The sequence below is a fragment of the Triturus cristatus genome, chromosome 3_2, assembly GCF_964204655.1.
Source record: "Triturus cristatus chromosome 3_2, aTriCri1.1, whole genome shotgun sequence".
Classification (NCBI taxonomy): Eukaryota; Metazoa; Chordata; class Amphibia; order Caudata; family Salamandridae; genus Triturus; species Triturus cristatus.
The window spans coordinates 694,099,325-694,115,174 of record NC_140584.1 but is presented as its reverse complement, the minus strand read 5'-3'; the positions used below and the strand labels follow the sequence as shown (position 1 = coordinate 694,115,174).

Below are 15,850 nucleotides of genomic sequence, written 5' to 3'. Positions count from 1 at the left end.
AGCCACCCACCCCAACTCCTGTCAACTTTTGTTTTATTTTTTTTCTTTTAATTTTTTTTAATTTCCTCCTCTTCTGCGTTTTCAATACATACATCTAATAGGCCATCATTCGCGTTGGGTTTTAAAGCCATCCATAGATTCAAAAAGGACTTTAACAGTACACTGCATTCTTTCATAAACTGAACTTTTGGGGTCAATGCCACAACATACCTCTGTAGTCTGTTCCTGAAAGGCATAGAGGATACCATCAATGAGCTGCTCTTCAAGCTTGTGATCAATGTCTGCTGCCCCAAGGTTTCCCATGATCTTCTCAATAGTTTCCATCACCATTTTTCTGTACTGTTCAGCTTCATCTTTTAAGTCATCTACAATTCTGGAAATTATTTCGGCAGCTCCCACTTTATTTGCAAGCTCCACTGTGGTATCAACCAACTAAAAAAACAAAGTTTTATTTCAAGACCACAAAATGGCATCATAATACGTTTGAAGACAAAATATCTCAACAGCTTTAAGCGAAGTCCAGAGTTTGTGGATAGACTATGTTGCACATAGCTAGGATTTCTACACATAGTATGTCAAATGCAAGACATAACCAAAAGGACCCTGTAGCATGCCTGTTTTACAGGTTTTCACAAAGCAGAACCCCTTTCTAGAATTTTCTTTTATATCATTATATTAAAAGTAGAATGTTGTTCAGACAAACAGCATTCACTTCTTCCCAATTGCCAACTACAGTTCTAACATCTCATGGGAAAAAAAATTGAATGACTAAAAAAAAGGTACAAAAGAGATGTCCAGATCAAACATTTAATGGATAAAAACGATGGGCCACAAAACCACCTTTAATGGATAGGCTGGCCCACAATAACAGTATAAAAAACATCTTACTGGGTTGGAGATATTGCTGTCACGCCTTATATTGTAGGATTCTAGTATGAACACCATCTACAAACCCTTTCTGGCTGGACTGTATCGCACACCAGTATGTACTTGCGTAACTTAATACAAATTTTATAAACAAGCATAAAATCACAGAAATACAGAAGTTGGCCAAAAAAACTGAACTGTTAACACTAATTCTCTTAAAAAAGGGATAATGACAAAGCAGCAAAAAAAAAAATCTATATCTCTATATCGACCCCACCAAGGACCAGAAAAGGGAATAGTCCGAGTTCCTTCCATATGTCAATTACAAAACAAAAGGAAACTGGCGGAGTAGTAGAAGGAACAGGTGAATTAAAAGAACAAAGGTAAGTCATTAATTAGTGCACCCCTCGGCACCCAGAGGGACTAAAGAAAGGAGATGGTGAAAGGCTGAGAGGGGAAAAAAACAGAAAAATAAGGCATAAACCAAAGACGCACGGAACAAATGTATGCAAATAAGGACAGAGGAAGAAAGACCCCACCAGAGATTTAAGTCTAATGCTTTTACTGTTTGCAAATTTGTATTGCATTTAGACAAAAGGGCATACAGACACTAACATTTCTCCAATGTACCACCATCATGGCTGTTGCTGCTGCCACCCTACACCCCCAGGGAGCGAGGGAGGCATGGAATGGACTGGTGGTGTACAAGACGGCTTGTCATTATCTGTAATCAAAGGGCAAGCTGGCGAGAGCTCAAGCCAGCTACATGGTTGGAGTTGAATGGAGCGTGCTAAACAGGGAATAACTTGATCGGAAATCAAATTCAAATAAACCTTAAATTAACATTTCATTTTCTACATGCAGTACTGATTGCCCAGAATAAAATATCACCATAGCTCATTCTTATACCATCATCTCCCATACATAGCAAACAATCAGCGAGTGATTGAAAGACAGTAATTTAAAACTATCAAACAATGCAACAGTGAGGCCAAGTGCAGATAGTCACCCATCATTGTCCATATATTTCACCATGTAAGGGGACAAATAACCCAATCGCTCAGGGTGACCACCACCTGCCACAACATTTCCTCTATTGCTATTAGGGCTGAAACTTAAATATTTAGATGGCAAAAAGCAGGGAAGCTCGTTTGCCAATCACAATACCACTTCCCATTTTTGAAGACTACAGTGGAAGAAACTTACAATGCTATTTGTCCACTTTAACAGCGTAACCAGTCATACCTGTCTATAGTTTCTTCGATCCAATGCCATTCTGTGTTGCCAAAAGTGCTTGAAGAAGGGTGGAAGGATTTCGGTTTTGATATAATTTGCCTCCACACCATCTGTGCCACAGCACTGCTTAACAACCTACAAAACAAAAGTCCTGTTACAGCATCCATCAACAGCAAAGAGATGTACATTTTAGCTAAATGTGCCAAGGCTGACAATCCAAGGTTTATTAATGCACTGTAGGAAAGTACCCCTTTTTGACATGGTCATCCCCACGGTTTGCCTGGTACATGATGTGAATTCGACTGGAAGTGCACTGGGTTCCTGAAAACCAGGTCCCCAGTGGCAGATCTCTTTCCCAAAAACTATACAATTGTTTTCCCCAATTGGCAATACCTTTAGTACCCTATATAAGTCCCTAATAAACAGTACCCATAGTACCCCTGGTTCCCAAGGCTTGAGGTACTAAAGAGGGTCCGCAAGACCTGCAGAACGAATTGCGCCACCCTAAAGGACCCCTAACCAAACTCATGCAGGGCTGCTATCGCCAGGTGCGTGTTTTGGAGCAGAGAAAACTGAAAACATGACCAGACACATCCTTGTGTGCCAGGACCCTAACACTGCATGTGATAATTGTAAGTCACCCCTACAGCAGGCCTTACAGCCAAAAGGCAGGGTGCTTGGTATTACATGCGAGGGCATATCAATACCATTACTGCCAGTGAAAGTGGACATGGAAGCCATTTTAGATAATGTGCTGGACACTGGTGAGAACAAGTTCCCCTGCTACATGATAGCTTCACCGGAAATAGGGATGTTTGGTATCAAACACCATATATTGATAAACAAACACGGATTCCAGTGTTGGATTTACCAATACACTCATCCAGAGAGCACCTCAGAGGTGCCCCCTGAAAACAAAACCTACCAGCCTCTGGTGCACTCGCTGACTAGTTTCTGCCAGCCTGCCAACCGAGACACTGTTCTAACCCTCTTAGGGCGAGAGCCTTTTGCTCTCAGGAGACCCAGAACAAAAGCCCTGTCTGGGAAGAGGAGAGGAAGGCCTGCAGATTAGCCTTCCTAGGACGGCAAGCTTCAGAGAACTGCCACCTTTGAAATGGGAATCTGGCTCCCCTCACATGTGAGGAAGCAGACCCCCCCCCCCCCTCCCCCGCTCCCCCCCCCCCCGCTCCCCCCCCTTTGTCCAGAGCCCCTTTGGCACCTGAGCAGGAGAGAAAATTAGCTAGTCAGGTAGGCGTGCCACCCGCAGGCTAGCATCACCCCTAAGGTGGGCACGACTTTCAGAATTAGCCATTTTTGTGATGCCATATTTAGGAATTCTGGGTCAGGGTTATGCCCACTTCCCACAGGAAGGGGGCATAGTGACCTTAAGAGTCAGTAGCCCATCAGCTACTAACCTACACTCCCCTAACGCCCCTAAATTCAGTATTTAGTGGGGCCCATGGCATCAGAACAACAGATACTGCAACCTTGAAAGACTAAGAGCGAAGAAAAGAGTTGCATCCTGCAAGAACAGAAGATTCAGCAACTGACTTGGAGCTAACTCTGCCAACCTGTCTGCTGCCTTTGTCAATTGCACCACAGTAGACTGTCCCGTAGCACCTGAATCCCCAAAGCCCTGGAGACCTGCCAGCACTTCACGCAAGAACAAGGACCTCCCGAGAAGTAGCAGACCTGCATCCTGCAGGCATCCAAAGGCCCCTGATAGGACTCCTGGACCACAGAAACCAGACATCTGAAGACACCACTGCACTGATCACCCGAAGCCCGATTTGAATAGGGCCAACGGTGTCCGCATTGTCCCCCAGCCCTCCAGAGACTGAGTCCAGTGTGGTGACACCTCACCCGCGACTGCTCCCGGTAAGAAAACCCAACATCTAAGAACACCTCTGCACCTGTCATCCCTGGGCTGTAGAGAAGGCACCAATGGTGTACCCATGTCCCCAAAGCACTGTGCGGCTTGAGCCCCTCTGTTGGTTCCTCCCAACTAGTGCCCCAGTCAAAGCCTGCAGCCTCTTTTTACCGCAACCGTTCAATAGATTAAAATTGGGCATCCGAGGCTGTTTTGTACCTCTGCACCCAGCCGCCCCAGTACCGCTGGTGGTGTTCTGATAGTGATGCCTTGGAACTTGCCCACCACTCTCCTTAACTTCTGGAGAAGGGTCCCATAAGTCGCTGTACTATACCCGAATGCCGCTTTGATGTTTCCTCCCATTGGATAACATTGCAGCCTTCAGAAATTGCACTGTGTCAACTTTTTTAAATAAGTAGAATTCCTATTTAAAACGTATTTACCTGAACGATTTTCTGCTGTCTTAACATACATAAATATTCTTGCTATTTTTATAAATTGGGGTGGATTTCCTCAAGTCGTGTGTTTCACTTACTGATTGCGTGCATTTGTACATGTCTTGCGCTCCTCTGTGTACTGTCACTTATTAGGCCACCAATATTACTTCACACCAACGGGATAACCAAGCAACTCTCCAGGAATAGACAAGTCGAACAGTTAAGGTTTACTCTGTGGCGTAACGATACCTGAGGGGGGAGGGGCAGGGTCCCAGCAAAGTACATGTAGGGCCAACTCCCGACCCTGCAGCTCAGGGCCATCACACACCGCGGGGGCTAGTGTTAAGAAGTGGAAGATGTTTTGAACCTTAAATTCCACACAAGAGTAAAATTAACAGCCTCAAAGTCTAGCTATAGATGTTCACAAAAGAACAGGACGTTACTTCACAAGTAAAATGAGCAGTTGAAAATAGGACAATGGTGGAGGAACCAAAAGGTGCGAGCCCTAGCTGGGTCCAAGATCTGACAATCAACAGACCCTATTTCTGTTCAGGAACAGTACAGTAAAAATGAGGAGCAATCCCAATGGACTCAAATTCAAGAGTTCAATGAAAGTCACACATAGCAAGGAAACCCAATAACTTCATGAATTTCTGTAGATGTCGGATCTGGTGGCTGACAACCACACACAGCAAGCCACAGTTGTGGCAATCTGAAGCCTACATGTCCATGGACTTCCAAAATAGTTTTCTATTGCACAAAGAGCCTGAGAACGCATTGGTTTACACTATTTTATAAATAACTTTAATGCACCAATATCACCTTAAGGCTGTACATGTATCAACGTTTAAATATCCATTCCCATACAGTCCCACCAGAGTAACTAGAACTACATCAGAAACTTGCCTTTAACACAATTTTCTTCATTTCTTCATCAGGACTCTGAAACTCTCTTATCAGGATCAGCATCACTTCTCTGGTATAGTAATTAGCATATTCTGCATCCATCAAGGGAATTAGGTAACCAATGGCTTTCAGGAAAGCAGCAAGACCCTATATGGAAAAAAACAGATACATTCAAGTGCCACATAAAAGCCTCCAAGGAAATGATTTAAACCAGCGTTTCCCCAAACTGTGGGTTGCAACCAGAGAGGGTTTTTAGTGGGTCGTGAAAGTGCAAGCAATAAATAAAGATGCCTTCCAAGTCTCTATTTAGCTTGTCACATTTGCTGCGCTTGAAAGACAGGTCAAATATCAGGCTATGTCTATATGTGTTTTTTAACATGGATATTGGTGCTTACAAGCCCCTCTTCACTTTGCAGTCCGGGTAAGAAAAGTAAAGTGAATAATGCAACAGTCTGGCTGGGGTAATGAGCGTGGAAAAGGAATGGCTGCAGTATTTCATTTTCTGTAACAGAACAATATGTAAATATACTGTATTCATTAAGCAGTTCGGAAAGTATAAATTAAACATGTTTTGCAATTCTGAAGTGGGACTTTAACAGGATCAAAACACTTTACTCTGTGTTGCACAAATGATAAATATTCACTAAAACAAAGCTTTCTTTACATTAAATGAATTGCCCGCCCTATGTCCATTAAAGCAAAGTGTCTCGTGAAAGTTTGTTCTTAAACTTGGGCTGTGGTTCTAAAATGTTTAGGATGAACTGGTGTAGGCAGCCATTTTGTCAAATTACCTTTCCTCTGTGCTGACGGATACCCTTCCACAGGGGCTTGAGAACAGAGTCAAACGATTCAATTCCATAAGGAGTAGCTGCCTCAGCCAAAGCTGCAATAGCCAAAGCACTGATTGTACGAACCTTCTGTTGTTCATCAACCAAACCTGCAGAACAAAATAAATTGTCTTTGTATAATAAAGCAAGATTTCCCTCGGATTTTAATTGCCCTCTTTCAAGTGACATCACAATTAAAAAGGGAGAACAGTAAAGGCCATACTTCATATGACACACAAGGGGGAAAATAGTGATCAGTATTCCAAACCAGGGGCCACCGACTGTTCAGATTTAAATAAATAAAAAATAAAAAACCTGTTCCATACCTCTCTGAAGCACCTGCTTCAAAATGCAACAAACACGCAACAAATCCCTCTACTTCAATAAAATATCTGAATGAGAGGCTGTTACATAATCATGTTTTCATATTTTCCAAAAAGGGCAGAGGCACCTTAATATAAGTACATGTACGTCTTCCAAATTAATTGCATTATACACTCAAACCGGCATAACTGGAAATTGGATGATTGCCAGTTCTCTCGGTAGGTCTATGCCAGCCCCATCTAAGCTAGTGATGCTTCAAAATCTGTGAAAACGAAAATGTTCCTATTCTTATGGGAGAATAGATTTTTAGCAGAAAAGCGCAGGGGTCCTCTGCAACGGAGGGCAAGACTGTATGCACATTCAAACTACTCTCTCAACGAGCAACTTGAAAGATTACGTTTTTAATCGGCATGAGAAAAACTCAACTGTAGTTAAACTTCCAAAATGGCCTGCATTAAAACCTACAGACCCGGTCTCCTATGTTATGAAATTCAAAGTGTGTGATCAGTTTTTTAGGGCTTCAACTTTTTAATCCAGGTGGAAGAGTTATTCCGTAATGCAGCAATGAAAATCAGTAAATATGTTCTGTGAATTCACAATACTCTTGTCTAGCAAGCTCTGCTTAATGTAGTTACAAGGCTATTCTAGGTCAGATATCCACTTATGTACACTTATTTGCTCATATTTAAAGTTTCATGGGAAGTACAAAAATACATTTCAAAAGGTGAGGCAAACTGAATGTGTCATCATCTTCTTGACTAGAAGACATATTTATAACAAATGCGGGTATTATTCAGATTGGCTTTATTTTCAAAATCAGACTTAGTAAAGGCAGGTTTGGCTCAGGTTTTATTATATTGTTCGGAAAGAAGTCAGAGCCTGGAATAGAATGGATTCGGAGACTCTATCTAAGACCCTCACCACAGTTTCCATACCCATTTCCAGTGATATGGAAGATGCTGCTTTGACATACACTAAATGGCTCAAGCAGGCCTGTGCTGACATCGCTCCCCCTAGACAAGTCGTTTTTAAAAGGACGGCGCCTTCAGCCCCCTGGTATTCGAGTGATCTCAAAATGCAAAAATGTACTTGTAAGAGATTGGAGCGCAATTGGAGGAAGGATTATACTACTAAGGAAAAAGGGCTATATCTGGCAAGCTTCGCAACTTACAAATGCATGTTAAGAGAAGCAAAACAAATTCTACGCGGCCCAGATTTTAGCAGCTAAATTTTTTTCGAAAGAGCTGTTTTCCACCATTACCAAGATAACCACAGTGGCATCGGCCCCCATCTCGTCTAGTACAGAGCTATGCGAAAAAATTGCCTCGTTTTTCACTACTAAAGTTAATAACATTTTTACCAGCCTTAGCGACTCAATCAGGTTTGAGCAGAAGTTCGAGCAAGGGACCACTGAGGGGGCCATGCCATCGGTCACCCTGGAGGCGTTTAGCCCTCTTACCTTGCAAGACACTCTGGATCTTCTGGCCAAAGCCAACTCGGGGTCCCCTCTGGACCCATGTCCATTGAGGATTGTTAAACTGGCACCGATGCCTATAGCTAGCCATCTAACGCCTATTTTTAACGGCATGTTTCAAGAAGGAACTTTTCCTAAAGTTAGAAAGGCCTCTATTCTTCCTCTGTTGAAGAAACCCAGCTTGGATCCATCGGATCCAAACAATTTCCGACCTATTTCCCGTCTTCCCCTCCCGGCCAAACTTGTGGAAAGGGCAATGAATCTACAACTCACTGCATTTGTGAAGAAATCCTCTGTGCTGGATGCTTCCCAGCACGGGTTTAGGGAGGGCCACAGCACCGAATCTGCTCTGATTGCGGCCACAGAGTAGATCAGGTCAGCGGTGGAACAAGGTGGCAGAGCAGCCTTGATCCTCCTGGATCTTTCGGCCGCTTTCAATACGGTCCACCACGGACTGCTGATGGACCGTTTGAAGAAAGGGGGTATTCAGCAAAAAGCATGGGAGCTGCTGAACCCCTTCTGTAGCCCTGGGAAATTTCTCGTCCCGTCCTTTTTCTCTGCCTTGTGGGGTCCCGCAAGGGTCCTCACTAAGTCCCACACTGTTTAATGTCTATGTAGCCTCTCTTGCTCCCATCATTAGAAGCCATGGTTTTAGTGTCACCTCGTATGCGGATGACACGCAGATCGTCGTGTCTCTATACCCTGGACTTGAATTGGGGATGGACCACAATTTCCAGACCTGTATGTCAGAGGTGGCCCGTTGGATGGCTAGCAATTGCCTTAGGTTAAACTCTAACAAAACCGAGGTAATGCTGTTTGGGAATAACCCTAGTTTCTGGACACCTTTATGGTGGCCTCAGGAATTGGGGGCCCTTCCCAGCCCGGTTAACAAAGTAAAAAATCTCGGGATGGTGTTGGACAACAAACTCACCATGGCACTACAGGTCATGGCAGTTGCTTCCAAAAAAGGCTTTATTTTAAGAATGCTGAGAAAGTTCTTGTTTCTGCTTCCTTATGAAAGCCGACTAACGGTGGTCACGGCCCTTGTAACTTCCAGGCTCGATTACTGCAATAGTCTGTATCTGAATATACAGGAAAATTTGCAGCACAGACTGCAGCTACTGCAGAATGCGGCAGCTAGGCTGCTAACTGGCATCCCAAAATTCTCACCCATATCCAAGGCCATCCGCAACCTACACTGGTTGCCAATTCAAAGCAGAGTCCAGTTTAAGTCTCTGTGCCTAGTGTTCAAGGCCTTGAATGGAGAAGGCGCTGAATACCTTACTAAACAACTCACTAGGTACGTTCCTGCCCGGCGTCTCCGTTCAGCTGAAGCCAGTCTTGTCACGGTCCCAGTCATAAAAAAAACCCGCTGGGGAGGACGCAGTTTTTCCCACGGGGCAGCCAGGCTTTGGAACGAATTGCCACTCCACCTGAGACGCATGGAGAACCTATTGCATTTCAGGAAAGCATTAAAAACCTGGCTGTTTCAGTAACTAATTCGGCTGAAGGATCATGGAGTTGTGGACAGCGCCAGGACACCTACTTGGTAATCGCGCGCTTTACAAATCACCATAACCTAACATTACTTTCAGGGCCCTAGTTTCATGGCACCAGTGGTCATCTTCTTGCATGGCTCTGCGTTCCTGGCGCGGAAAGTTGTGTACATAACTGACGTCAGCGCGCATAGGTGGCGCCTAAGTAGTCTCCGTGACATCATCTCGGCGCATAAGACGCCAGCGACTGACGTGGAGCTGCACGAAACCACCTACTAATGCGCAGGGGTACTGCTAACGAAAAAAACTTTCCAGATCCAGTCTGACGCCTGGGGATATTATAAGGTAAGGAATCTATCACCAACTAATGTCTCTTACAGATATATCGTTACAAGTAGTAACTTGTGCTTTCGGTGTCTGTCTTCATTTTTTCTAATGAAGTATCTACTGTTGGCTCGAAAAGATGCTCTTTATCAAAGGGCCGATTAAGTATGGAGGATTGTACCTCCTGCTTGAATCCAGAGATTCGAAGCCAAGCGTGTCTCCGCAACAGTATGCTAGTGTTGATCACACGAGAAGCTGTGTTCGCTGCATCTAGGGCGCATTTTATGGAAGTGTTGGTGATGAGCTTCCCTTCCTGAATGAGGTTGTTACCTTTCGTTTTATACTCCTCCGGCAAATGTTGCATGAGATTTCCAACTCACCTAAGTGGGCCCTGTCATAGCGTGCTAACAGAGCTTGAGCATTGGCAATACGCCAATAATTAAAAGCCTGTGAAGCTACTCTCTTGCCAGAGGCATCAATAAGTTTAGACTCCTTATCAGGAGGTGCGTCCCCTGTAGTTTGAGAGTTAGCTCTCTTGCGAGCGTTAAATACAACAAGAGAGTCTAAAGGCAACTTACCTTTTATGTATACAGGGTCTGTAGGAGCAGGCTTGTATTTTTTATCCACCCTAGGAGTCCGTATCCTGGCTCTAACTGGGTCCTTGAATACCTAGTCAGTACGTTTTAACATGCCCTTCAAAATGGACAAAGTGTTAGACATTTGAGAGTGTGTGAATGTTTCTACAAGGAAATCCTCTTCTAGAGGGTCTGTATGCAACTCCACCCAGTGATATTGGGCAGCCCTGTTGATAAGTTGTGCAAAGCCAATGTCATCAGGTGGGGAGGGTCTGGAAGGATACAGGTCAGGGTCATTAGGTTGATCTGGATCCTTATTATAATCATCCCAGGGATCAGTGTCATGTGGTATGTCCGGATCTTGTGGGGTATCATGATAGACAGCCCCATCCCCAAAATCGCAATTCTGTGGGTGAGGTGAAATTGGAGTTGGTGAATTTGATGGGTGTTATCTGTGAATTGGGAATAGGAGGGGGAGAGGGGTTAGTACCCATATCTCTTTTTTCCTTTAGAGGTATAGGGGCATCTTCTGAGAGGTCTAACTTCAGTTTTTTAGGAAGAGTAGCCAAAAGGTGTCCTGTTTCCGGAAAAATACGAAGTCTTTTTTGTTTTGGATCCAGAGGTGTGTCTTCAGATGGACGTTCCTTGGAAGGAGTATCTTTTACTTTAGGAGTGGATTTTGGCATTGAAGATTTGGGTTTAGTGTCTTTGGGTGGCAAGTGTTTCGAATCCGAATGCTAAGTTTTAGTCGGTTTAGGCTGTGGGGTTTTCGGAGTGGCATGTTGCGGCTCCGAACTTTTCGGTGTGGAGAGGGTGTCGGCTCAGAGCTATTAGGTGTGGAGCGTTTCTACTCCAAGGGTTTAGGCTTCGACAATTTCGGTTTCGAATCTTGTTTTGGAGGGTTTCGGCTCCGTGGTTTTCGGCGTCGAAGGTGTCTTTGGTGCCAACAGCATGGGAAGTGGCACGTTCCTCCTTATGTTTCTGTGCTGAAGGTGTTGGCTCGGCACCGGAATGGGGCCGGATCAAGACCGAGCCGGAAGGCTGCTGTTCATGCTTTATAGCCAGGCTAGAGGGCAGGGCATATAAAACTTTCTCTGTGTCGACAGGAGCCCAAAAGGGATACCGGAGCCTTATCTTTTGTTTGCGTGGGCATATGGGGGATCTGTACTCACAGTACGTTGACCCGGAGTGACGTTCAGGTCTTCCTCCATGTCAGAGTCTGCTTCGGACACGGAGACCAGTTCTTCTTCTTCGGCTTCTGCGGCAGGACGGTGTTCTAGGTCTTCGCCCAAGATGTACGGTATGGAGCTGCTGCCGCATTGCATCTCGTGGCGTCGAGACAGACTATTACGGATGGTCTTCTTCGGTTGGAATCAAGACACGCTTGGCAGGATTTTTCTTTATGTTCCGGGGATAAGCACAGGTTGCAGACCTCATCCAAGTCGGTGCGTGGAAACTTAGCACGACAACCAGGACATAGCTAGAACGGAGTCCGTTCCATCAACTGCTGGCGTGGTCGGTACCGGTAGGCCCGACTGCCCACCTCGACGTTCCCAATCGAAGTTGTACACGATACGTGTTGAATGGGAAACCGTGATCGGAAGACAATACCGTCAAGGGTAGAGGATTGCTAGTCGATGGGGGCAATACACATCCGAACCAGATGGCGTAAAAAAAAAAATCTGGGAATGGAGTCGATGCCCATGCGCACTATCACCGAAAGGAGGAGTCACCTACCTCGTGACTGCAAAGACTTCTTCGAACAAAAACGAAGTGCAAACATCAGGCCCCAACACCAGATGGCAAACTATGCTAACGCATATGCTCTACAGCTCATAGGCCTCGAACATCCATTTATGCAGACAAACTTTTGCAGAAGACAGTTCTTGGTGGTGACCACTCCTGCAGGACAAAGTACACTGTTGGAATATCAGATGCATGTGCTAGCCCCATTATGCTGAAACCACTCTCTGACAATTAGGAAGAAGCATCTTTTTAGGGAAGATGGATGGGTGGAAAGTAGTATTATCCATGTACCTTGGGTGCGATCCCTGAGACCTTCTACAAGTAAATGTAGATTTTACAAAATATTAACACAAGTTTTTTTAATAAGCAGCCTTGTAGGAAACTGGTATTTTGTTACAGTACGCCCACCTCCACCCCCTCACACATACTTTTTGCCTGGTATTTGATGCACCTTTTACTGAAGTGTACTGGGTTCCTGCCAACCAGGACCCCAGTACCAGTGTTCTTTCACTAAAACTGTACAATTGTTCCCCTTATTGGCAAAGCTATTAGCACCCTCTCCAAGTCCTTAATAGATGGTACCCCTGGTACCTTGGGCCTGAGGTACTACAGTAGGTCCCTTAGGACTGCATCAAGTATTGTGCCACCCTAAGGGACCCCTCACCAAGCATATTCAAGACTGCCATTGCAGACTGCGGATTGTGCTGCAGACAAAAGTGAAAACACGACATGTTACACATCCCTGCGTGCCATGACTTCTAACACTGCATGTAATATTTGTAAGTCATCCCTACAGCAGGCCGGACAGAGTTAAGGCAGGGTGCTAAATATTACATGCGAGGGCATACCTGCATGAGCAGATCTCCCCCATTGCTGGTCAGTCCTATTACTGCCAGTACAAGTGACCAGGGAAGTCATTTCTGATACATGGGCCGGACACTGGTGGAAACAAGTTCCCCAGCTACATGATGGCTTCACTGAAAATAGGGATGTTTGGTATCAAACAACTCGTATTGGTAAACCCACACTGATGCCAGTGACGGATTTACAAAAACATGCATTCAGATGGCACCATAGAGGTGCCCCTTCAAAACCTACCAGCCTCGTGTCCTTGCTGAATGGCTTCTGCAAGTCTGGCCCCCAGGTTGAAGTGGGCCACCAGCGTCAACAAGGTCTGCCAGCCCTCCAGAGCTAGAGTCCATCTTGGTTTCACCATTCGTGGACTCCCAGATGTCGCCTGCAGCCTCTGCACACAGGCCTCCTCAACCACGATTGCTCTTGTAAGGGTAAGGAAAAACCAGATGCCCAAGGACACCGCTGCACCAGTGGCCCCTGGGTCTTGGAGGAGAAAACCAATGGTGCCTCAACCCACCTCACCCCCCAATCCGAGAGCAAAGCTACAGCCTGCAGCCTCTCTTTTTTACAGACCGATCCCCACTGAAACGCATTGGGCTGCCGACGCAAATTTGCACCCTGCACTCAGCCGCCCTCGTGCCGCTGGTGGTGTACTGTTGGTACGGCCTTGGACCATGCCCACCATTCACCTTAACTCCTGGAGATTGGTCCTATAATTTTGATGTACTGTACCTGAATGCAGAACTTGTTCTTCCTTCAATAGGAAAACATTGCAGAAGTCAAATTGCAAGGTGTCCACTTTATAAAGTAAAAAGAGCAGGGGTGGCCGATTGCATAGGTCAAAATCAGAGTTTGGCCCAATGTGTTTCAATGGAGACTGGGGTGCTTGGAGCCACACTTCTAGCGGGTAAATAGAGCGGTTGCACGGGCCAAGTTTTGGATTTTAGGACCAGCACAGGGGGGCCAAAAAGCAGCATCAAACCTATGCCATCCGCTGCAAAGGGGTGGCCGGGTGCAGGGTGCAATTTCAACATCAGGCGGCCAATGCTTTTGAACGGCGATTCTTCTTTTGATAAACAGGCTGGGCTGCAGGCGTTGCACCGGAGGTTGCAGAAGGGACACCAACGACAGCAGAAGTAAGTAGAGATGTAGGGGATCATAGGGGGACTGTTCTTTCAGGTTACCAAGTACCAGGGGCTTCGGGTGCAGGTATGCCTTTCGACGTTGGACTCTTCTCACTGGAGTGGGTCGTGGTCAGGAGGAGCCTCTGGATTCACACTGCAGGTGCAGTCGTGGAAGTCAGGAGAGGTCAGCCAACGCTGGATTCGAGGTCAGGATTGCTGAGGAGACTTCACTGAGAAGGTGAGCTGAGCTCACACTCAGGCCGGGGGAGGGGAGGTGGACGGTCGGGTGCAGAGTGGGCAGGAGTCAGAGTTCCAGCTGGATACAGAGCCCTTGAAGTGGATTTCTTCTGGACAGGTCTGCTGTCCAAGGGTGTTTAGAGTCTTTTTCGAAAGCAGCAGTCCTCCCAGGATTTTCAGAGGTCTATGGCTGTGAGAAAGTGCCATCTTTCTTGCATGGTATGTGCCCACTTTTTGCTGAAGTACTTTGAGTGTGCCCTGGGCTCCTGCCAATCAGGTGCCCAGGGCCTATGTTCCTTCCCTAAAACTGTACTGAAACCTAAACCCAATTGGCATCTCTGGCCACAGGCCAGCCCCTGGTAAATGGTACCATAGGTACCCAGGGCACTGTGAACAGAGAAGGCCCCTATGAGCTGCAGCCCTTATTGTGTCCCCCTTGGGGACACACACACTAACTCTGCAGGTTGAGTGTCTGGGTGCAGAACCAAACCGAGACGACAGGGCACACATCCCTGTGTGCCATGCCCACAAAACACTGCCCTGGCATACATCAGCCACCCCTCTAGCTGGGTGCCCTATGCCAGTGGTGTGGGCACAGGTGCATGAGCCCTGTGCCCCTACAGTACCCAGGTTCATTCCTGGGCACTGTAAGTGCAGTGCTGCCAGTTAAGAGTACATGGTGATGGGAGAGCGTCAACACGAACTCCACAGCATCATGATGGCTGCACTGAAGACTGAAGTTTGATATCAAACTTCTCAGCACATTAAACCCGCACTGATGCCAGTGTCGGATTTAAAGTACAATGCACGACAGTAGGCATCTTAGAGATTCCCCCTGAACCTAACCTACAATCCACGTCTTGTTTGAGGGGCTGCCTAGGCTGCCACACAGCAGACATGTTGCTGGACCCCTGGGTAGAGAGCCATCCGCTCTCCTTGGCCTGCAACAATGCACATCCTGGGTGAGGTGCTAGGTCTCCTCCCCCAGGATGGGCAGGGGAAGGGGAAGCTTCAAAGGCATTCCACCTTTGTGAGCTTCTCCAAGCCCCTTTCTGTACTCAGCAACTGGCCCCTACCGGTTCTGACCCTCTCTGGTGGGACGACTGGCCGGAAACCCCAAGGAAGGAAAGGGGGTGTGCCAGCCTCTGCCAAACCCACCCCTCAGGTGGGGGAGGTGAGGTGAAGCACATCTCTGGGCTCTCGCCATCTTGAAGATGGGGAGCCCTACCCTATCAGGACTAGGCTACTGCCCCCCTCCCACAGGAGAGACGCAGGATAGGGGGTGTACCCACCCCAGGACGGGGACCCATTGGTCCCTGCCCTTCACCTACCTGTAACGCCCCTAAATCTAGTATTTAGGGGCACCCTGAACCTTCCTTCCCCAGATTCAAAACTACCAAGGGCAAGAAGAAAGAAGACCTGCCCTGCAGCTGCTGAAAAGAGGAAGACACCAACTGCTTTGGCCCCAGCCCTACCGGCCTGTCGACCCTCGAACCTGCTCCTGCTCCTGCTCCAACCCGGCATCTCTTGTGACTAGCAACTTCACCAACCC

The 15,850-nt window shown here is 46.5% G+C and overlaps 1 protein-coding gene across 2 annotated transcripts in view; it reads right to left on the bottom strand.

Moving 5' to 3' along the window:
• SF3B1 (splicing factor 3b subunit 1) overlaps positions 1-15,850 on the bottom strand; it is a 339,385-nt gene that overhangs the window by 221,263 nt on the left and 102,272 nt on the right. For both annotated transcript variants that reach the window (XM_085648748.1, XM_085648749.1), the window contains 4 exons: positions 6,108-6,253; positions 5,317-5,463; positions 2,113-2,238; positions 211-432 (listed from right to left, as the gene is read on the bottom strand). In XM_085648748.1, the coding sequence (XP_085504874.1) occupies positions 211-432; positions 2,113-2,238; positions 5,317-5,463; positions 6,108-6,253 (641 nt within the window). The remainder of the gene's footprint in view (positions 1-210; positions 433-2,112; positions 2,239-5,316; positions 5,464-6,107; positions 6,254-15,850) is intronic.